We start from the raw sequence: 23579 nt of genomic DNA on the forward strand, positions 1-23579 counted from the left end.
ACTACAGTTAGTAGTTCTGCAATTTCACATTTGAGTTCCTTCAGAACTCTGGGGTGAATACCATCTGGTCATGATAACTTATTACTGTTATTTTATCAATTTGTTCCAAAACCTCCTCTAATAATACCTCAATCTGGGGCAGTTCGTCAGATCTGTCACCTAAAAAGAATGGCTCAGGTTTGGGAATCTCCCTCATATCTTCAGCCATGAAGACCGATGCAAAGAATTTGTTTAGTTTCTCCGCAATGGCCTTATCGGGATGCAAGTCAGAACCTTGATTTTGTCATTGTCCACTCAATTGCAAATAAATACCCTGTGACAAATGTTGTGCTACATTGTGGCTTTAGGTACAGCACTGAACATGACATGATATGTTTGTGGCATCACCCCATGAATAGGCCGAGGAGTCTTTGTGCCTTGGAGACACCCCAGTGAGAGAGTCTTAATTCCCTTCCTACTGCATCTTTGCATTTGGCAGGGAGTGTGAATTTTCTGCTGATCTGCAGTAGCATCAAGTTAAGGCACATTCCATGCCAGTTTAGCAACGCCGTCTGATGAGCTGAGGGTGGGGGAATAATCCAGCGGCTACCCACTTTAAGCCTACCTGCTCTACTTCTGAGTAATCTGAACCACAGTCTGGGCAGCCAGTGCAGGGAGTCAAGGGAGATTCTTGTTTCCCCTCTCTCCTGTCCATGGGCACGTAGTTCAAGGTGCAACCTAAGCTAAGATTTATAAATGTAGGGAACTCCCCTTGTCATGGGAACATAGTGTTATACTCTGTAACTAATTTCACACAAATTGCTTTAGTATTTTATCCATTTTCTTCATGCTTGTAATGTCTTAAATCACCCTCATGTTTTTAATGTATTGTTGGAACAGGTATCATTTTGTTAATATGGGAATGATAGTTATAAACTCGGGATTTATTGTCAAAATGTGATACTTAACTCAGTTAAAACTGCTTTTAGTTCTGTATATTTATACTGTTATGGGTGGGGGAAGTGAACAAATTGGCTGCACTGATCATACAGTAATAAGTCAGACTCCTTTACCGATAGGCCAGGGGTGGCCAGCCTGTGGCTCCGGAGCCCCATGCGGCTCTTCAGAAGTTAATAGGCGGCTCCTTGTATAGGCACCAACTCCGGGGCTGGAGCTAGAGGTGCCAACTTTCCAGTGTGCTGGGGGGTGCTGACTGCTCAACCCCTGACTCTGCCACAGGCCCTGCCCCTACTCCACCCCTTCCCGCCCCCTCCCCTGAGCCTGTCGTGCCCTCGCTCCTCCCCCTCTCCCCCCAGAGCCTCCTGCACACCACGAAACAGCTGATCAGGAGGTGGGGGAGGGATGGGGAGGCGCTGATCGGCGGGGCTGCTGGTGGGCGGGAGGCGCTGGGAGTGGGGGGGGAACTGATGGGGGGCTGCTGACGTATTACTGTGGCTCTTTGGCAATGTACATTGGTAAATTCTGGCTCCTTCTCAGGCTCAGGTTGGCCACCCCTGCGCTAGACTATAATACTATTGAAACAAACCTGGCAACATCATTTGTTTTAGGATGCCGGGAACAACGAAATATTTCCTCATTTAGCCCATCACTTGTGGATAGAATCTTCACTTATTTCAGAAGACTCGTTGAACTCACTGCTTGAGATCTGTGGCTGAGAGCAAGGATAACAAAATACATGAAGAGCATCGAGGAAGGGTTTAGGGGTGGAAGGTTTCTCACTATGCATGCCTGTGTGACCTCCCAGACACCTGTCTGTGCCTTGGAGCGGTGGCAGATTTGTAGCCTGCACAGGATGTATTAACCTGGCATGCTGTACTGTAAGCAACAGAATCATGACATGGGCCTTCCTGAGTTTGTCTGAACATGCGGTTGGTATATGTGGAAATACAGAAGACAGAGGCCAGGGTTATAACATGGAAGGAATCAGGCACATGCATGTCCTATAGGGCAGTCAAATGTGACTCCTGTAGTGACCCTTACATGAGTCAATGCTAGGGATATTTTAAAGCAGATCATAGAAGATGAGGCTTGGAAGAGACCTCAGGAGGTCATCTAGTCCAACCCCCCTGCTCGAAGCAGGACCAACACCAACTAAATCATCCCAGCCAGGGCTTTGTCAAGCTGGGCCTTAAAAATCTCTAAGAATTGGATTTTACAGTATTCTGTGATTTCATGTCCCAGCTACAGCTGTAAAGAATCAGCCAGTCTAGAAAAATTCCTCTCTTCAGAAATCCAGCTTTGTAGAAATCGTGCTGTGGACTGATGTGTCTCTGAAGCAAAGATCCTGTTTAGCTCAACTTCATTCCCAGTTTCAGAAGGACTCTGCTGTTATGGTTATATGCCCCCTTTAAGACCTGCCAATGATGACGTACTCTAAGTCAGCTTCCAATTTATAATAAAAGGGGTAGCTTGGCGTCTAACTTTCTTGATTCTTATCCGTGTATGCGAATTGTAACCATCTCAACATACCATGGACAAGAGCGCTTTGTGTCTTTGTGAATTAGTTGGCCATTTGATGGGCAGAGAAAGAGCAACAGATAAGTCAGGAGATAAATTCCTGGAAGAGCATCAAGGAAATTATTCTTAATTCTCTGCCTTTGCAGAAGCACATGATCCTGCTCCAGCTTCATCAATAGCTCTTCGCTCTTGTGGAGGTGGCACAAAAGACCGACATCGAGAGGTACCTCTCCGGTGGCTTATTTGGGGGAGAAGTAGAAAGCAGAGGGAGTAGTAGGTGTGTAAGCTAGCAGAAAAAGGTTCTTTTCTCCTGTCTGTGCTGGCAGCATTGTCCATTATCTCTGATATTCTGGGACAATCAATAGAGGTGTTTGTAAAGCTCACTTGGAGAAGGTTTTTACAGCCCATTAGTTCCATGGATACGATAGAGCTTTGGAACCAGGGTACATACAATTGGTGGGAGCTTCTCTCCTAACATTCTCTCAGCGAAGGTGGGTCAGGGAGCTGAGCTTTCTGTGTGTCATGGCATAGTGCTGCACTATAGTAGCAGGAGAGGAAACACCAAAGGGCCTATAATTTTTTCTCAGGCCTCTCCCCTGAAGAGAGGCCTTTTGGGACATTACTAACGGGGTTCTTGCACCTGATGATATAGTTGCACTGTAATGCTGAGGTAGGACAGAGAGATGCTTGTAAAAGGACATGTGGCAAGTATCTGAAGGGTTAAAGCTGAAGAAAGATCGAGTCCAGTTCCTCTCAATTGCCTGTGCTATGTGCTAATTATCAATGGCTTTCTTGTTCAGCTCTCAGAGCATTTGTAAGATAGCTCCTGGTAAAAACCCTACAGTAGAGCTGGTCCAAAACTTTTCAATTCAACTTTGCTCCATTAAAAGATGATATTTTTGGTCAAAACCAAAATGTTTTGTGGAAACATATCAGTTTGACCGTGTGTGTTGGGAAAGTATCTCAGATCTAGGATGAATTTCTGGGGGAGGGTAAACACCCCAGAATGGTTAGGGCAGTGGATGGGATATGGGAAACCTAGTTTTTCTTTGTTCTTGCTCTCCGGCCAATGAATATTGAATTATTTTTACAAAATGGAACAGCTCCAGCAGGTGAGATTGAGGGAGACGGACTCTATCGCACTGTGTTTAGGGTACTTTCTCCCTTGGAATATGGGAGTTCCAGGTTCAAGTCCGTGGTCTGACTCAGTCTCCCACATCTCGGGTGAGTGCCCTAACCACTTGACTATTCTGGTCTCTTTCTCTCATGGTTTTTCATGAAAAATTCCCAAAGGTCTCATTTTCACATTGCATATGGGAAAAATAATCCCTACTGTACATATGCAATAGTGGTTCTAAATTAGCTGTTAACACCCAAGAAAGAGATCCTGGAGTCACTGTGGATAGTTCTATGAAAACTTCCACTTAATGCTCAGCATCAGTCAAATAGTCTAACAGTGTTAGCAACTAGTCGGAAAGAGAGAGAAAATGAGATAGAACATATTATATTGCCACTATATAAATCCATGGTGCACCCACACCTTCAATACTGTGTCCAGTTCTGGTTGCCCTGTCTCAAAAATAATGGAGTGGTACTGGAAAAAGTTCAGAAAAGGGCAACAAAGATGATCAAGGGTATGAAATGGTTTTTATATAAGGAGAGACTAAAGAAGATTAGGCCTGGTCATTTTAGATAAAGAAACTACTAAGGGGGGATATGATAGATGTCTATAAATTAATGAATGGTGTGGAGAAAGTGAACAAGGAAGTGATACTTACCCTTTTATACAGTACAAAAACCACAGTCACCCAATGAAATTAATAGGCAGCAGATTTAATACAAACAAGAAGTACTTTTTCCACACAATGCTCAGCTAACCTGTGGAACTCATTGCTATGGGATGTTGTGGTGGCCAGAAGCATACCTGGGTTCAAAAAGGAACTATATTAGTTCGTGGAGGATAAGTCCATCAATGGGTATTAGCCAAGATGGTCAGGGCTGCAACTACATGTTAGGGGTGACCCTAAACCTCTGAGTACCAGAAGTCCGGGAGGGGAAGATGAAAGTTGCCCTGTTCTGTGTTCTCCCCTGATGCTGTAGTATGGGCCACTGTTAGAAACAGGATACCTTGATTTTTTTTTCTTAAAAGAATTTATTTTCCTATTAGCCGCCCCCCCCTCAGTATTACCAAGCTGCTGCTTTAATAAGGAATAGCTTCAAGAAGAGACTGAATTTATGGAGATCTGTTATTTTTGAATAACAAAATGAATCATTTTTATTCATTTGATGTGGAATTTTTCATCCACTGGGTGTTTAGAAAAACAGCAGGATAAAATAATTATATTGTCTGCAAGTGTCACGAAATATGATCACTCCTAAGGAAATGTATGGTCCAGGTTTTAAGGTCTAAGAGAACATGAATACAGAAAGCTCAGCCCACTAAAATATATTTCTTGAATGTGTCACCTTTGACTTATGGCAGGCTATTCTGTATTTCTCTGCCATATGCTATGACTTTATGGCATTCCAGTAGCATACCATTTTGTGAGTGGGCCAAATGCCATCTTAACTGCTAGACATGAGTGATGGTAGGTATTCCAGAGAGCTAGAAAATGAAAGGCATTCTAAATTATGAGCAGGAATGTTGAAGTGGCAAAATGCCACTTCATGTAGAATAAACATGCCTGATGCCAAGGCAATATGCCGTGATTCCCTGTACTCAGATTTGGTTAAGGGCAGCAAGATTCAGAAAAACACACAGATGCTCAAGGAGGTGTCTTGTCTCCAGTGAATCCAAATTTTGGTTCAATTGAATGAGGTACAAGGAAGACTCCGTCCACAAGTGTGCGTCTGTGGTTGTCTATTGACTGGCTAAGATTCTAATACTGTGTGAGGACTGGGTGGCCAGTTCTCTTATCCCTGAGAGCCAGGGTTTCTAAATGTGATACTGTATGCTTTGTTTTTACATTTTAATGCTGTTCAGTGGAGGTGATTTTAAATAACATTATCTTAAGAGGAGGCTATTTTGCTCTTGGGTAGGGATGAATATGAATCAGAACATTATTTCGGAGAGTCATAGAATCATAGAATCATAGAATATCAGGGTTGGAAGGGACCCCAGAAGGTCATCTAGTCCAACCCCCTGCTCGAAGCAGGACCAATTCCCAGTTAAATCATCCCAGCCAGGGCTTTGTCAAGCCTGACCTTAAAAACCTCTAAGGAAGGAGATTCTACCACCTCCCTAGGTAACGCATTCCAGTGTTTCACCACCCTCTTAGTGAAAAAGTTTTTCCTAATATCCAACCTAAACCTCCCCCATTGCAACTTGAGACCATTACTCCTCGTTCTGTCATCTGCTACCATTGAGAACAGTCTAGAGCCATCCTCTTTGGAACCCCCTTTCAGGTAGTTGAAAGCAGCTATCAAATCCCCCCTCATTCTTCTCTTCTGCAGACTAAACAATCCCAGCTCCCTCAGCCTCTCTTCATAAGTCATGTGCTCTAGACCCCTAATCATTTTTGTTGCCCTTCGCTGGACTCTCTCCAATTTATCCACATCCTTCTTGTAGTGTGGGGCCCAAAACTGGACACAGTACTCCAGATGAGGCCTCACCAGTGTCGAATAGAGGGGAACGATCACATCCCTCGATCTGCTCGCTATGCCCCTACTTATACATCCCAAAATGCCATTGGCCTTCTTGGCAACAAGGGCACACTGTTGACTCATATCCAGCTTCTCGTCCACTGTCACCCCTAGGTCCTTTTCCGCAGAACTGCTGCCTAGCCATTCGGTCCCTAGTCTGTAGCGGTGCATTGGATTCTTCCATCCTAAGTGCAGGACCCTGCACTTATCCTTATTGAACCTCATCAGATTTCTTTTGGCCCAATCCTCCAATTTGTCTAGGTCCTTCTGTATCCTATCCCTCCCCTCCAGCGTATCTACCACTCCTCCCAGTTTAGTATCATCTGCAAATTTGCTGAGAGTGCAATCCACACCATCCTCCAGATCATTTATGAAGATATTGAACAAAACCGGCCCCAGGACCGACCCCTGGGGCACTCCACTTGACACCGGCTGCCAACTAGACATGGAGCCATTTATCACTACCCGTTGAGCCCGACAATCTAGCCAGCTTTCTACCCACCTTATAGTGCATTCATCTAGCCCATACTTCCTTAACTTGCTGACAAGAATACTGTGGGAGACCGTGTCAAAAGCTTTGCTAAAGTCAAGAAACAATACATCCACTGCTTTCCCTTCATCCACAGAACCAGTAATCTCATCATAAAAGGCGATTAGATTAGTCAGGCATGACCTTCCCTTGGTGAATCCATGCTGACTGTTCCTGATCACTTTCCTCTCATGTAAGTGCTTCAGGATTGATTCTTTGAGGACCTGCTCCATGATTTTTCTGGGGACTGAGGTGAGGCTGACTGGCCTGTAGTTCCCAGGATCCTCCTTCTTCCCTTTTTTAAAGATTGGCACTACATTAGCCTTTTTCCAGTCATCCGGGACTTCCCCCGTTCGCCACGAGTTTTCAAAGATAATGGCCAAGGGCTCTGCAATCACAGCCGCCAATTCCTTCAGCACTCTCGGATGTAACTCGTCCGGCCCCATGGACTTGTGCACGTCCAGCTTTTCTAAATAGTCCCTAACCACCTCTATCTCCACAGAGGGCTGGCCATCTCTTCCCCATTCCGTATATATGGGGCCAGTATGTACCTATGATTAATTGTGGCACACAGTGCTATTTACATGTTGAGCCATCTGATTTGGGGTTGCAGTCAAGTAGAGGGAGGTCTCAATACTGCGGGGAGGGGGGCGTAGTTGCCTGAAAATATTTCTGATTACTGTGTATTTCAAGTGAAAAATAGAGGCTGGATTGAGCACCTATTAAAAATCCAGCCCTTTAATAAACATGAAAATAATAGAATAGAGATTAGGACCTCTGAAAAATATTAGAACTCCTGTACTACTTTAAGCAGCCTTTTAATTATTTCTTTTAATTTAAGTAACGATAAAATCTTCCTGGTCTGCAGAACTTGCAGGATTATTTAAAATGTAATTAAAGAAAATATATTTGAAATAGGAGGCTCAGAATGATTCTGTGAGAAGTACAGAATATATTTATCACAACACACTTCAGATCCTAGCAATGAATATTTTGCAATATAAGACCTGAGTCCTGCAATGAGCTTCACGCAGGTGGCCCCGTAACTTTGCATGGAGCTTATTCCAGGATCAACACCTAAATCTCTAGAACAATCTCTACTTGTTCAGTAACTAACAATCACAGTATAAACATAGATCCACAGTTCCCTTAATTTCACCCTTGTGGCCCCATTGAAATTTAATGGGGTTAATGTCAATGGATTGTACCCATACAATCCACCTATCTTTTTTTATTAGGATTTTATACTGATTTCCATCACTGAAGCATCTGAGCAGCTACCATGTAAAGCAGATTAGCAAAAGTTTAACCCCTAGCAGACTTCATGGAGTTCTGGAATATAAAAAGGGGGAATGATCTGACTCTGAATGAGAAGACTTTAAAGAACTGCAGAAGCACCTGCAACTTGGAATGAAGTGTTAATACCCACATATCAGCATTGAATTCTGTCAGTTGTAAACACGCTGGCCTTGAGTTTTTCTAGTTTTGTCATGAGATGTATGCAATTTAATAGCAAACAATTCTTGTAAGTAATGAGGGTATTTTACTGTAGGTAGTCTGTGGGAATTGTAAAGCCCTTTATTGTCAGAGATAGGCAAGTACAATATTCAGGACACAAATGCATTTTATTATTGGATCAGCTTTTTCTATTGTTAGAAAATGTAATAAAATTCTTTCATTGGGTTACATAATCAAGTTCTATTATATTAAATATTCAGGGTATTGATTAAATTCATTTTGCATCCTAGATGACATGAATGCAAAGTACCTAGTACTTGAAGAATTGTATGAGTTTTATGTTTGGTTTACATTACATCTGTGTACACAAGGTTTTTTTGTCCATTTATTGATACGTGAAGTGCGTTGTGGTGTTCCCAATGCCCTGTGTATTGGGCAAGAGTGCATCAGAAAAAACATCATCCCAATTAAACTTGTGTGTCCGCTCTCAGCACAGAAGCCATTGATTGAATGGAGATGGAGTTTCTTATCTTTGTAATGATAAGCAGAACAGAGTCGAGCCACATTGCAAGAGCGTTACAGGGAATCATGGGCCAGAACTGCCCCTTCTGCAGCTGCTCTCTAGATAAATGAAGTTGTTTCTCTCTAGGGCTGTTGGTCTAATACATTAAAGTCAAGATTTTCAAAACTGATTAGTAACTTTAGTTGCCCAAGTTGAAACACCTCTGTGATTTTCAGAAATACCTGGGCACACAAAATCACAAGTCACTTTTAAAAATCTTGCCTAAATTCACTTAACTCTACAACGTTTTGGAGGTGCATTGGTCTTTCTTTGGCTAGCTGACAATAACATTACGGGGAGCGGTCACCATCAATTGTTTTGGTGGAACCAACACCAGTGACGGGCATTCAATTGAAAAGAAAACACTTCGCAGCCATGCCACTTTCTCTTATTGCAAGCACTGGCATCAGTCACCTGGCGCTCCGCTATGCTGACCCCAAGCTGACCTTGCTGCCCAGGCTATGAGATCAGGATGAGGGTCACCTTTTTCCATTGATTGGGCTCCTTTTGCCAAGTTGCTTGACAGTTGCCCATATTTCTGTAATGTCGACTGCGTTTCCAGAGCTCTGAAAGCTTTCCTGCTTGATAGCACTAACAGAAAAAGTACCAAGCTAATTAAATCACAGTACTGCTGCCCAATGCGACTGTCAGAGGCTGACCTAATTTTGACACTACAAAGCTTATCAGCAGAGTATCTATTAAGTTAGAGGAAACATAATTCTGTTTCGAAGAACAGTTAGATTTTTTTTTCCTTACAACTCATTACACTGCTGTTTGTTGTTCCTCCTGCTGGGCAAAGTATTAAAAACTTATGATCTATGACATATGGTCTGTGTCTGTCAGTATCTGCTTCCAGAACAGTAGGGATGCTCCAATTTAAAGGAGGAATGGGGAAAAAGGCCATGTTATTTCTTCAGACAGAAATATGCTACTTCTTGGATTGTCATCTTTTAAAGTTTAAATTTCCTTTTCACTGTGATTTGAAATAATACAAAACAATCATGGTTGCAAATCATTAGTTAAGCATTGAAATCTGATGTACTAGTTGAAGTGATGCACTTTAGAGCGTGGGAAGCAGTAAACTTGCTTTGTAGTTGGAAAAATAGAGTAGCTAATCATGCTAAAGTTTTCATACGAGTTATTTCTTATTGAAGGTACTGTGCACTCCAGTTTTGCACTGAGATGCCCTAGAGTCTAGGACCTAAATAAATCAATATGCTAGAGACCTGCACATTTCTGCAGGAATATTCAAGGAAAGAGAGGAAGACTTGTGCTTTTAATCTGCTACGTAAAGATTCAAAAACAAGATGGCACAGGAAACTTTTTAAGTTTATAGTAGTTTTCCCTCCTGAAATTTAAGTGTGGGAAAATGAAGGGCAAAATTAATGAAGGGTCTGCGATCATCTAAAAACCTGATTGTGCTGGGATTGGAGAACAATGAATGAGGATCAGATCTGATGTATTTGAACGGCCAATAATGGTTTTGTGTTACACGTGCACTGGATACCATGGGTGACCAGACTCCTTCTTTGGCTAGCATGGTCATAAACCTTGTTGCCTTGGCCTGATATTTTTAAAAAAGGGCATTGAAATGTCCTCTTTCTTTGGGCATTTATATAGGTAAGAATACGTGTTTTACATTTTGGACCTAATCCTGTTTTCATTGAAGACAAAGACAAAATCAAGCAGACTTCATTGGCAGTAGGATGCAAAACAGACATGAATTGGGCACTTTCATTTTGTCTCCATGAGTGCAAGATGAGGTAGACAAGACTGTCTTTCAGAATTCTGCATCCCTCCTAATCTTTCAATTCAAACACGTATTAATGGAACTGGTTCCACGAGAAAGCTATCTATGACCAATAATTTTTAGATCTTTCTCAAAGCTTCAAAATGTTTGACCACTCTATTCAAAACCCAAATGACCTGCTGTGGTTTGCTCTTTTTTTTTTTTTTTTTTTTTTTTGACGCAGTCCCATTCAAACAGAAGTATCTCCAACACCAAATGTTAAAATAGAAAAATGAGGCCCTATTTAAAAAAATAATAAATTTTAGATTTTATTTGTCTTCTGGTTTTTGAGCCTTTGGGGTGCACAGGGGTCACATTTTCATTTTCTCGTCTCATTCTCATTTTCTCTCCAACCACCAAGGCTAGAAACTTACTTAACACAACTCCTGTGACTGACACTCATTCCATAAATCAGTGGTTTTCAACCTGTGGCCCACAGACCCCTGCGGGTCCATAGACTATGTCGAAGAGATTCGGGAAAGGTTGTTGTTACCATAGAACAGTGGTTTTCAACCTATGGTCAGCAGACCCCTGGGGGGTCCACGGACTATGTTTAAGATTTCCAAAGGGGTCCGCACCCCCATTCAAAATTTTTTAGGGGTCCAGAAATGAAAAAAGGTTGAAAAGCACTGCCATAAATCCTACAGGACCAAACTTTCTCATTTTTATAAAAATCCTTTGGTATTATTTAGGCCGGCTATAGTCTGTAAACACAGATGCTGCGTTCCCTGTAGGGGCATGGTACCTTGTTCCCACAGTGAAATGACAAAATAAACTTTAACCTGCATGCTTCTCTTGGGCACTGCTCATCCCCGCATCAGTTTAATCCTTTGTCCTGCTTTCCTTAAATGTGACCAGTTACCTGCATTCGTGTTCAGATTCAGTGGCCTTTCTAGTATTCCCCTGACAGAAAATTTAAGATACATTTTCACTGGACAACGGTTGCACCTAGTAAACAAATTGCCACACTAGTTTTTTTGTGATTAATTGAGGTTGCTGGCAGAGAGCAGCCCGTGAGGTGGATACAGCTAATATAAAGATGTGGAGATAGGTTAGAATGGCCACATCTTCCATTTGAAAACAAGGAATATCTTGGTACCACTCTGAGTGATTTGTAATATGTATTTTTATTTTATTTATTTTTCATTTCTGACCCCACACTTGCTTTCGTTGCATTAGGTGCATATATTGAGGGGTATAGAAGTGTAATGGATTCTTTCATGCAATATTTACTGTGTATAATAACAAGACAAGTTCTTCAAAAATGCCACCAGACAAAATAAATGCCAAGTAGTATATTACTATAATGTCTCATCTGGCATTTAATCCTGGGAGGCATATTTCAGAAAGAGCTGTAATGAATATTCCTATAGTTGAGAAAGGGGTGACATTTCATAATTATGTAATATCTTATGAACCATAAAAAGTAAAAATATAAAAAGGAAAAAGATATTTTGGTGTTTGTTTATTTGATCTTTACTTACAGGACTGTGCACTTTTGCCGTAATTGCGCATCATGGGTAATGTTTGCCCATATGTGTTGCTTTTCGAGACCGGGTGGCGGTTGTTGTATGAAAATGTATTGACACTAAAGTTCAGGGCACTTGAAGATAATCTGAATTTAAAAGGTTCCATTTCTGATAGAGTGTTGCCAGCTCTCACCGTTTTATTGGGAGTCTTGTGGTATTTGCGTTATCTAAAGCGTCAGCTTTTGAAATCCCTGGATTATGGGACCATATCAGATTTCCCCCTACTTTTTTTTTTTAAAGTAAGGATGTAGCCTTCAGAGTTTCAGAAAGGAGCTGGGAACCCAAGTGTACCCCGTCGGCTCAGAAATCCAAAGCCAATTAAAGAATCCAAAATGCACTGTTTAAAAAAATCTCATGGTTTTTGGGAATCTGACCTCCTGATTTTGGAACTCCTGGGGCTGGCAATGCTTCTGATATGCTAGAGCAGAGAACAGAAGAATGGCCAGACTGGGTCAGACCAAAGGTCCATCCAGCCCAGTATCCTGTCTGCCAACAGTGGCCAGTGCCAGGTGCCCCAGAGGGAGTGAACCTAACAGGTAATGATCAAGTGATCTCTCTCCTGCCATCCATCTACACCCTCTGACAGACAGAGGCTAGGGACACCATTCCTTACCCATCCTGGCTAATAGCCATTAATGGACTTAACCTCCATGAATTTATCCAGTTCTCTTTTAAACCCTGCTATAGTCCTAGCCTTCACAACCTCCTCAGGCAAGGAGTTCCACAGGTTGACTGTGAACTTCCTTTTATTTGTTTTAAACCTGCTGCCCATTAATTTCATCTGGTGGCCCCTAGTTCTTATATTATGGGAACAAGTAAATAACTTTTCCTTATTCACTTTCTCCACACCACTCATGATTTTATAGACCTCTATCATCTCCCCCCTTAGTCTCCTCTTTTCGAAGCTGAAAAGTCCTAGTCTCTTTAATCTCTCCTCCTATGGGACCCGTTCCAAACCCCGAATCAGTTTAGTTGCCCTTTTCTGAACATTTTCTAATGCCAGTATATCTTTTTTGAGATGAGGGGACCACATCTGTACGCAGTATTCAAGATGTGGGCATACCATGGATTTATATAAGGGCAATAAGATATTCTCCATCTTATTCTCTTTCCCTTTTTTAATAATTCCTAACATGCTGTTCGCTTTTTTGACTGCCGCTGCGCACTGCATGGACATCTTCAGAGAACTATCCACGATGACTCCAAGATCTTTCTCCTGATTAGTTGTAGCTAAATTAGCCCCCATCATATTGTATGCATAGTTGGGGTTATTTTTTCCAATGTGCATTACTTTACATTTATAGAGAGAGAGAGAAAATATGGTACATATTGATTTAATAGACAAGATTGACAGAAAATAAGCAAAATCAGGGTCTCAATCATTATTTTTTATTAAATCTACAAAATACTTCTGAAGCATATTAAAAAAAAACAAACTGCTGACCCTTTTCTTACCTTGCTGCACTCAGGCTCTGATTCTGCCAGGTACTTAATTTATTATTTATTATTTGTATTCTGGGAGTGGATAGGAGCCCAGGAGCTAGGCAGTGTGCACGACAGACCAAAATGACTGTCCCTGCTCCCCAAGGAGTTTACGATCAAAGTGTAAGACATACCTGACTTTAAGCATGGGAATGGTCCTACTCCCATGCTTAAGTACTTTGCTCAATCAGCGTCTAAGGGGCCAGTCATAGATTCATCGCTTCCAAGACCAGAAGGGACCATTATGATCATCTAGTCTGAACTCCACCCAAATAGTTCCTAAAGCACATCTGTGAGAAAATCATCCCATCTTGATTTTAAAAGAATCCACCACGACCCTTGGTAAGTTGTTACAATAGCTAATTACCCTCTCTGTTAAAAGTGTACACCTCATTTCCAGTCTGAATGTGTGAGCTTCAACTTTCAGTCATTGGATTGTGTTAGACCTTTCTCTGCTAGATTCAACAGCCCATTTTCAAAAATTTCTTCTCCATGTAAAAAGAAAAGGCGTACTTGTGGCACCTTAGAGACTAAGCAAGGTTAGTCTCTAAGGTGCCACAAGTACTCCTTTTCTTTTTGCGAATACAGACTAACACGGCTGCTACTCTGAAACTTCTCTATGTAGATACTTACCAACTGTAATGAAGTCTCACCTTCCAGGTCATTGATAAAAATGTCAAATATTATAAGGCCAAGAACTAATTCCTGTGGGGGACCCCACTCCCCAAACACACTTGCTTGTTGATCTTTCCCCATGTACAATTACACTTTGAGACCTGTCAGCCAGCCAGTTTTTAATCTGTTTACTTTGTGCCATGTTAATTTTACATTCGTTTTTAATCAAAATGTCGTGTGCTACCAAGTCAAGCACCTTACAGAAGTCTAAGTATATTACATTAATACTATTACCTTTACCAGTTGAACTTGTAATCTCATCAAAAAAGATATCAAGTTATTTGAGAGGCTCTATTTTCTATAAACCCATGTTGATTGGTATTGCTTAATTACCGTCCTTTAATTCTTTATTAACTGCGTCCCGTGTCAGCCTCTCTATTATCTTGCCTGGGATCAATGTCAGGCTGACAGACCTATAATTATCAGGGTCATCCCATTTAACCTTCTTAAATATCGGCACAACATTCACTTTCTTCCAGTCTTCTGGAACTTAGTGCTTCCAGGCTTATAAAAAATCAACAGTAACAGTCCAGCGAGCTCTTCAGCCAGCTCTTAAGTCCTTCATGACTTGAACACCTAGCCTTCCACTGTGACTGCAAAGGGAACACTAGATGCCCAAAGAGAAGAATTATGCTATAGGTAAGGATGTGCCATCCAATTCAGAATTGAAACTAACAGGAACGACCAAGTTATTTCTGCCCAGAAACCAGATTCGTGCCTGCATATAAGGTATTTTTGTGTATAACTCAAATAATTGTGCGTGCCAGGCTTTGAAAAGTAACCCAGAAAAGTGCAGAGTAGAAAACAACTTTACATCCTGATATATTTTCTGTCTTTGAAAGGGTGGCAGGGAGAGCGGACCTGCTGGAACTCTTGAGAGATGACAGAACGTAGCTGCTGTTTGTAAACTGAACGTATCCATTACAAAGCTGAGGAAATGGCAGCTTTAAAAAATAAGGCTTAGTTCAAAAAGCTCCAGCCAGGTTCCTTTGCAAACATCGCTTCCATCTTCAAAGCCAGCCAGCAGCATCTACTCATGTGTCAATTTCAAAGGCTCTGTATACAGATGTGGAGTCACTTCACAGTGAGCTGCCATGGTCCTGACAGCAGCTACAAAATTTAGGATCTAAACACTTCCTAATGCCTGCCATGCTTTAAAATCAGTGTGATCAAAATATGTAATGAACAAAGAAATACAATGTTAGAAGGGGAGCCTAATGTCTTTTCTCTCCCTGATGTTTCATTGGTGATTGGATATGAGGGAAAGTGATGTTGCAAAATATGTCCCAAGCCATGTGGGTGCACCAGGGCGTGCACGTGTTCAGGAAACTCTAGCCCCAGCCATTCAGGATATGTCTACCCTGCAGATGGAGTGAGCCTCCTAGCCCAGGTAGACAAATTCACCTTAGTTGGGCTCAAGGTAGCAGGCTAAATATAGCAGTCTGGATGTTGCTGCACCAGCTGAGCCCCTGGCTAGCACTCCGGAGGTCAGACCCAGGGGATCGGGATGGTTTGGACTCAGGTGACTAGCCTGAACCACCAGCAGTTTTGCAACATCCACACTGCTATTACTAGCTCGAGCTGAGCTAGCAGGAGTCTCTCTACCCAGGCGAGGAGGCATGCTCCCAGCTGCAGTGTAAACATACCTTCAGATTCCTAAAGTCATGCGCTCAATAAGGTGGTTGTGAGCCATCATAATCTGTTAGCACCCTCTGCTGGTCAAATGGCAATCATTTTTAGCTTAAAGAGGACCAAAGGTCCTACTTCCTAGAGAACTGGAGGCTTATTTAGAGGAGGTTTAGGGAGAAAATGGTTAAAGGTTAGAACTAGAAGTTACCCTTGGGCTCTGGTTCTGGATGCAAGCCCAACATCTGAGGGTATTGCATCTGGGTGTAAGGTTCAGGTACATCACTACTATCGAACTAGACCCACATGAGTATTTTTGATGCCTGTGTTCAGCAAATTAATTATTTTTCTCTCTGAGATATTTTCATTGAATGTTAAGTTAGATAAAGTTTTAGGAATATAAGTGAGCAAACAGCTTGCTCCATAGCCAGTAGAGGTTGGCCCTCCTATCATTTTCCAGTCATGAGTGTATTACTTAATTTTTGTAGCTGTAAAGCACCCTCTTGAGCAGGTGGCTTTCCCATTGGCTCCTAAGGTTCTGGGTTCAAAGCAGCTCAGCCCTCTCCTTGTGTCCTCTGTGTCTCTGACACAAGGCTCCCGTGTCAGACTACCTACTTTGGGATCCAGTTTCTTCCAAGTGCATTCCATCCAGGTTCGATAGTGCTGGCAGGTGCCATTGCTTTGCAGATAAAGTCAGAGAAGCAGCTCAGATAAATGGGAAGAATGTAATTTATGCAAAGAGGAGGCATGGCTCATCTAGGCATAATTAGGGACAATGCAGAACTGCCCTGCTCAGGGGAGCCCTAGCCAAGGGGGGTACTCAGCCTCTGGAAGCATAGTTCCTCTCCATGGCACTCAGGTGCAAAGCCAGTGCGCCCATTACCACATACCTTTGTGAGATGCAGCCTATTCCTTCCTCCCACCTTTGGGGAGACTGGGTAGAACCTAGGAGGAGGTGGGGATTTGCCTGCAGCCTGCCCCATCTGAATCCTTTGAGCAGAAGTGAAAGCAAGCTGGTACGCCCCGGTACGGCGTATCGGCAAGAGCCAGTGCGCCGTACCGGGGTGGATCGGTTTCCTCAGGCGCAATTTAAAGGGCTTGCGGTGACCAGCAGCGGCTGGAGCCCCTGGCCCTTTAAATTGCTGCCAGAGCCCCGCTGCCGGAGCCTTGGGGTAGCAGCGGCAGGGCTGGGGCAGCGATTTAAAGGGCCCCGGGCGGTAGCGGCGGCCAAGCTCTGGGCCCTTTAAATCGTCCCCGGAGCCCCGCCCCCGCTTCCCCAGGGCTCCGGCGGCAGGCTCTGGGGACGATTTAAAGGGCCCAGGGTGGTCGTGGAGGCCGGAGCCCCGTCCCCGGAGCCCTGGGGAAGCGGCGGCGGGGCTCTGGGGATGATTTAAAAGGCCCAGGGCTCCGGCCGCCGCTACCCCCCCCGGGCCTTTTAAACTGCTGCCAGAGCCCCCGGCTGACGCTGTTACCCCGGGGAGGGGGAAGGAGGCACTTGCTGGTATGGGGGGGCTGGGGCTGGCTCTCACCTCCCCCAGCCCCGCCCCTTCCACCCGAGGCCCCGCCGCTTCCGGGGGCCAGAGCTGGCCCCAGCCCAGCCCCGTACTGGTAAGTCACTAGACCTACTTTCACCCCTGCCTTTGAGGTGCAGTGGACCCCAAGGGAGCAGGAAGGGAGCAGTTTCTATACTCCTGGAGTACAGGGCTTGCTGTTCTACTCAGGCCTCAGAGGCTGCACAAGGCTTATGACATGCTGGCCCCACCCTCTGCACTGCCTCATGCGTGGCCCATTGCACAAAGGCCACAGCGTGGTCCCAGAACTGCACTCCTGGAGCCTCTCGCAGTATGAGGACCATTAACACAATGGTCTCGTGCTGCACGGATGCTTGAACAAACAGCCTGAGTAGACTTAAGAGAGGTGACTGTAAATTTAAGCAGCTAGTGAACCTGGCTTGTTTCCGTGAAACACACACCTTTGTTACAGTGAGCTACTAAAGACACACAACTCCAGACCCTTTATGTGGGGAGAGCTGTCATGTAAATGGCTTTATTGTTACTTGGACTAATAGGTTAGTAAGGCTGAGGACAAGGTGATCTTTAGGGGTTAGATTGTGATGCCTTTACTCGTGTTGAATGATACCTGATGCCCCAAGTCACTTGCTGGAGTCAGTGAGGTGGCGTAAGGTTTTACTTAGGGACGAGTAAGTAGGGAAGTTAAACCTTAGGGTTGGTGTATAGGGGAAGTTAGTGTGCAGCAAGCTAGCGTGTGAATTTAGAGCACACTCGCTTCTCCGAACTAACTCCCTCTGCACGTTCTCGCTGCGCACCCAGGCTTATGTCCATGCTCCGAGCTAGGGGTGTGATTCCCTGGCTCGTGCACCCACACTCACGCCAGCTGCCGTGGAGCTAGCGTGCGTTCAAATAGCAGCGTAACCACAGGAACCCGGGTAGCGACAGCGGGCTCAGAGCTCTGCCGTGCTGCGTACATACCCGCCTGAATCCAGTGGGTACAGACGCGGCCACACCTCCACCCATGCTGCCACGGCTACGCTGCTATTTATACTTGCACTAACTGGATGGCACTGGCACGAGTACGTGTATGCGAGCAGGGGAATCGCACCCCCAGCTTGCAGTGCAGACGCAGCCTAAGAACGCACCCTCAGGTGGTTTAACTTCATATGCTTCCAAAGTGCAGTGCACATAAAAGCATTTTCAGTGCACAGCAAAAGTGTCCGCACAGCGAGTTGGTCCGGAGTAGGCAGTGAGCTGTAAATTCACACCCTAGCTCGCTGCACATCAGCTTCCCATGTAGACCAGCCCTCAGTGTGAGCATGGGAAAATGACATAGATGTTTAATTTTTTTTTGCAAGCAATAAACATCACCTTAGGCCAGGGGGAGTCTATAGGTGGACCGGCAGATGCTTTTGAATGGACCCCAAAATCTTTGTATTTACTTTTTTTTATTACCATTATTGTTGTTGGGTTTTTTAAAATTTGTCTGGAGTCTGGACCTTGACTATACCTTGACCAAGAAACATGGACCATGACAAAAAATAATTGACTACCCCTGCCCTAAGGTCTCAGAGAAACCAACCCAGTAACAGTGTACTGACGGGCCCTGTTGGGCATAATCCAATTCCTCTTTATGCAGACAACTCTGGCTATTGGGAGGGTGGGAATGCTGGGAGAGATCCCAGGACTCTGAGTAGAAAGAGATGACTAATCTCTCTCTCTCTCTCCTTATATATCTGCTATCTAATCTCTAGAAGGTATCGGGTATAACGTGTGTGTATTGACACACTCACTCTACATAGCAGATAACTGGTTTCCCTGGGTGTTGTATCCTTTTTGACTGGGGCTTCTTTTGTCACAGTAGTGTCCAAGGAAAAAAATGGGTGATATTCATCCCAGAGGACATGAACTCAGAGTGCCTGGAAAGTAGTTTGCGTTCATGCCTATTCGCTTATTTTAGTTGGTCTAACCGGAATCTTGTTGCTGCTTGTTACTCACATGGAAAACCTTCAAAACTAATTTTCACCTTCTATCATTTGAGTTGTGAAAACCTGATCAACAAAGGGATCCACTCCATTATAAATAAAGCTATAACATTCAGCCTGCGCCCTTGGGATCGGTGAGCAACAAGGCCAGATTTCTTAAACACTTACCAAAAAGGTTGGCATAGGCCAAGCAAACTGAAAATGGTTTTAAATAGAGTAGATTGCAACAGATGCAATTCCGGGTAGCTAAGAGAAAGGGAGTGAGTTGTACTGGCCTTAACTATCTTATTCTAGTCCTGTTCATCTGTGCTGCCTGAACAGCTTTGCCATCGACTCATTTTCTTAGGATTCCCAGGGTCAGATATTTAAAATATCAGAAGCCTTGCACCACATTTATTAATTGTGCACTTGAGATCACCCAAGAGCAGGTGCAGATTGGTTGTTTTCATGTGAAAAGAAATCACTGTTGTCACCTGATTGATTATTTGATCCTGGATTTCTTCTCAGGTGCTAAAACCCTGATCTGCAAAGATTTAGGGACATGCTTGGTGCATAAAGCTATGTGGTGTGACAAAGGCAGTTCTGAAAGACAAGGTAGGGGAGTTAATGTCTTTTATTGGACTAACTTCTGAGCGTACAGCTTGTCTCTCTAATATCCTGGGAACAACACTACACACAACAACACTGCATACAGCCATTAAACTCAGGCCCTGGCAGTTCTGGAAGGGTGTTCGGAGGGTGGTATATTAGTCTTAGAATGATTAAAGCCCTTTCCCTGTGAACTGAAAGAGGTTACCTCTCATTAAGTGTGGACACCTGAGTCTAATTAAGGGCAGCCTGGGACCGTTAAAAACCAGCTCCAGTGAACGGGCTACAAGGAGACATGAGATGCAAGCTGCAGAAGGGTTGTGTGCTGCAAGGGGAAAAGGCATCTCCTAGGTGAAGAGCTGTTTTTCCCTATAAGGGAAATCTTGTGTTGTTTCTGTCTGGGGAGAGGACCTTGGTTCTCAGCATAGCTGGGCCCAATGTGAGTGAAAGAGGATGACTGGTGATAGGTAGCCGGCGTGAGGAGAGGCAGTTCTCCAGTGGGAGTGAGGCAATTTAAATATTTTGTGTTTCTGTTTAAAAAAGCCCTCGGGCCAACCCCAAGGCCTACCCTGTGAATACTGTAAATAAACCAATGTCCAGTACTAAACCTCCAGAGTGGGACTGATTTACCACAGGCCCCCTCAGTGCCAGAGGGAGAAACACTGAGCCTTGATGTGCCGAAAGAGGGGCGTTCTCACAGTGTAGAGTGAAGTATATGCATACGTCTTTGCAGTATCAGAGCCTACTTAGCCTCCGTTCAGTGAAGCAGGGGCTGAGGCTTCCAGGTCATCGACGCGGTGGGCTGCTCAGACCCATGCCTCTGAGCTCCTTTGGGCCAAGAGTTCACCACTGGATCTAATTTCGCTGTCCTGTAGGCTTGTGCCAGGCTGTCTGATTGAAGGGCCACCTGCAGGTTAACAGTCGCGTTTGCTCCTACTAACGAATAGCATCGCTCTGGAGAGTTTTAAAGCTGACTTATTTTTTTATACATCTGATTTACCTTTTGCCATTTCTGCCGTTTATTGTCGTCTTATATTTCATTCAGCAAGGGCACCGTAATGAGTACTTGACCTTATCCTCCTATTGATCTGCTCGTGTGGAATTTGAATGAGGGGGCATTGCATGGCTCGGAATTACTGACATCCCGTAGAGCCGTTGTTGTTCTCTCCTGGACTCTTAAAACATTATTGTGAGTTGTGCATCCAATACGACAACCATTGTAATTTTCCAGCATGGGCACCACATGTTACACATGTGGGGCATATGGAAACATTTTGCTTTTCTCAGTGCAGGTTAAATATACCAGGAAAATGGAATCTGTCCTAACTGAAACTCCGGTCCTGCTCCTGGTCCCAGTGAAGTTGACGGATGTTAATATTCACTTTAAATGGGAGTAGAATCAACCCTGTTGTGCTGACTACTTTATTTTAGTGGTTTGATTAAAGCTTCGTATTTACCTAATAAGTGTTATAATACATTTAGAAAGGTATATAATAAAAAGAACAAAAATGGAAAGTTGATTTTGGGAAGGAAAACAAAAATAAACGAGCGTGCAAATGAGTCTTTAGGGGACCGCTGGGTATACATAAACATTACAGCCAATGTTCATGGCACTGAACTTGTCCCTCACAGCCTACTATTGCCGCCGGCTAATGGAGTTCGTCTTTCAGTTCACGTGGGAGGGTGCCGTGCTGTGGAGCTCAAGTTCCTGTATTCAAACCCTGCTGGCGACCCCTGGGCAGGGTCATTATAATTGTGTGTTAGTGCCATATTTCCAGGCAATATGTTTGCAGTTAAATATCTTTCTCTTTCAGTGCTAGCAGTCACATTGTGTCTTCCACTGTTCTTGAGGTTCCCCATGTCTAAAGAATAAGAAATGGTATCATCAAATGAAGGCATCAGTCCTACTAAAACTTGCCCTTGGGTTTGCCTTTCATGCCAGTGGATGCTAATCTAGGTAGGGAGATAGCCACAGTAGAGATGGGCTTGTGCCAAACATTGAATATCTGGATTTTGGATCTGAACTTCCCATAAGTTTGTTGTTTTCAGGTTCCAGGTGCCCATCTCTACCTTAAAATATGGACAAAAGGCTACACAGATTGGATAGGTCACAGAAATGGGAGTGGGATCATCAGTGAATCTGGGCACTGGTTCTAAGCTAGTCCAGAAGTTGGTACACTTCAGACTGTTCCATGCCTTTGCAAAGCAAGCAGGTGATTTCAGGCCAGTCGTTACGCTAAAGGTGTCCGAAAAAGCACTATCCCAACTGTGCCCCATATTGGCAGCCTCATCGGAGAGCTCAACAGCTGAATGGGCAGGAGGCTGAAGTCCTGGCATCTGTAGCAGAGTCCCCACCAGGGCAAGGGTGAGCCCAGTTTGTGAGGCTGTGAGAGCAGGTCTGCATGCCCCTGCAGCTCTTGTGTGCCTATGTCAGGGATGTCATTTTGGAGTCTCTTGCAATGGAAGGGGAAAAACAATCAAATCAAACGTCAGAGATGGAGCTGTTCTCTGGTTCCTTGTTTGTGGCCCTGCTTTTTATGGAGGTGTAGAGCAGTGGGGGAGGGGAAGGTGTTTAGAGGACGTCTGTGTGAGTAGTGATATAACTGCATCCGAAAACAGAGCATTGGATTCTTCCGTCGGAGAAGGGCCTTACCCCTCACGTGAACTCACACTGTTGGCACTGAGTTGGGCTGAGCATGGCTGGAGCTATGTCTGGCAGTTGGTCCTGTGGGGACAAGGGGCAAGGCACTGTGTGGAAACATTTTACTGACCTGTTTCTCTTTCTGCTGGTTTGACAGGCCCACCCACAGTGCGGATTGTGCACTCAGGCCTGGCGTGTAACATCGAGGAGGAGCGCTACTCGGAGAGGGTATACACCATCCGCGAGGGGGAGACTCTGGAGCTCACCTGCTTGGTGACTGGCCATCCTCGGCCACAGGTGAGTCCCAAACTGCGACCCAGCCGCATCCTGTAGCTGTATTGCTATAACTCTCCTGTTGTTCGCCCTCGTAGCCATGTCAGGTCATCTTGTTTGCAGAGGTATTGGTGTGACTTGCTCTTATAAGTGCTGGACTCTCTTGAGTGCAATGAAGCTGGTTTAGCCCAATTAGTATGACCAGGTTTGCCCACCCCAGCTATAGATGTTTGCATTCTAGGGTGGGATTCAAAACTGCTCAGTATTAGCCTACAATGGCTCCCCTTGAAGAGTTATGTCAGCACTATGCAACTTTGAGAATTCCCCTCATGCAGTCGATAATCACAGTCAAGCAAGGGCAAATACTGTCAGTTGCAATCAACAAATGAATACGGATTACAAATAGGAGACACTTTTCTTCTAAATCTGGTGAATCTCAGTACAGCATGTGCGAGGTGAGGGGAAAGAAGCCATGCATAGATTCACTGCTCAAAATTCTTTCCAAGATCCTAAATGAAAAAACAAATAGTCTCTAAGGTGCCACAAATACTCCTTTTCTTTTTGCGGATGCAGACTAACACGGCTGCTACTCTGAAACCTGTCAAATAGAGGGTTGTAAGTCAATTCCTTTTTATGTCATGGTTTATTTTTTTTGTTCAGTGTTTGCAATACCTCTTAAAAGTAGGAAGTAACATTTATTTCCTTGCTGACTTTATGCTCTTTGGCAAATACCGATTTCTCTCGCTCCATCTTTTTTCCCCTCTCTATTATGGTGCCCTGACCGCAGTTGTCGCAGTCCTCTAACATAAGTGGCATGATTAAATGTCAGTGA

At 44.1% G+C, this 23579-nt stretch overlaps 1 protein-coding gene across 4 annotated transcripts in view; it reads left to right on the forward strand.

Moving 5' to 3' along the window:
* The window catches only part of MDGA2 (MAM domain containing glycosylphosphatidylinositol anchor 2), a 644994-nt gene that overhangs the window by 212928 nt on the left and 408487 nt on the right, over positions 1-23579 (forward strand). For all 4 annotated transcript variants that reach the window (XM_074956572.1, XM_074956573.1, XM_074956574.1 and 1 more), the window contains exon 2: positions 22632-22771. In XM_074956572.1, the coding sequence (XP_074812673.1) occupies positions 22632-22771 (140 nt within the window). The remainder of the gene's footprint in view (positions 1-22631; positions 22772-23579) is intronic.

This window comes from Natator depressus, chromosome 6 (assembly GCF_965152275.1).
Source record: "Natator depressus isolate rNatDep1 chromosome 6, rNatDep2.hap1, whole genome shotgun sequence".
Classification (NCBI taxonomy): Eukaryota; Metazoa; Chordata; order Testudines; family Cheloniidae; genus Natator; species Natator depressus.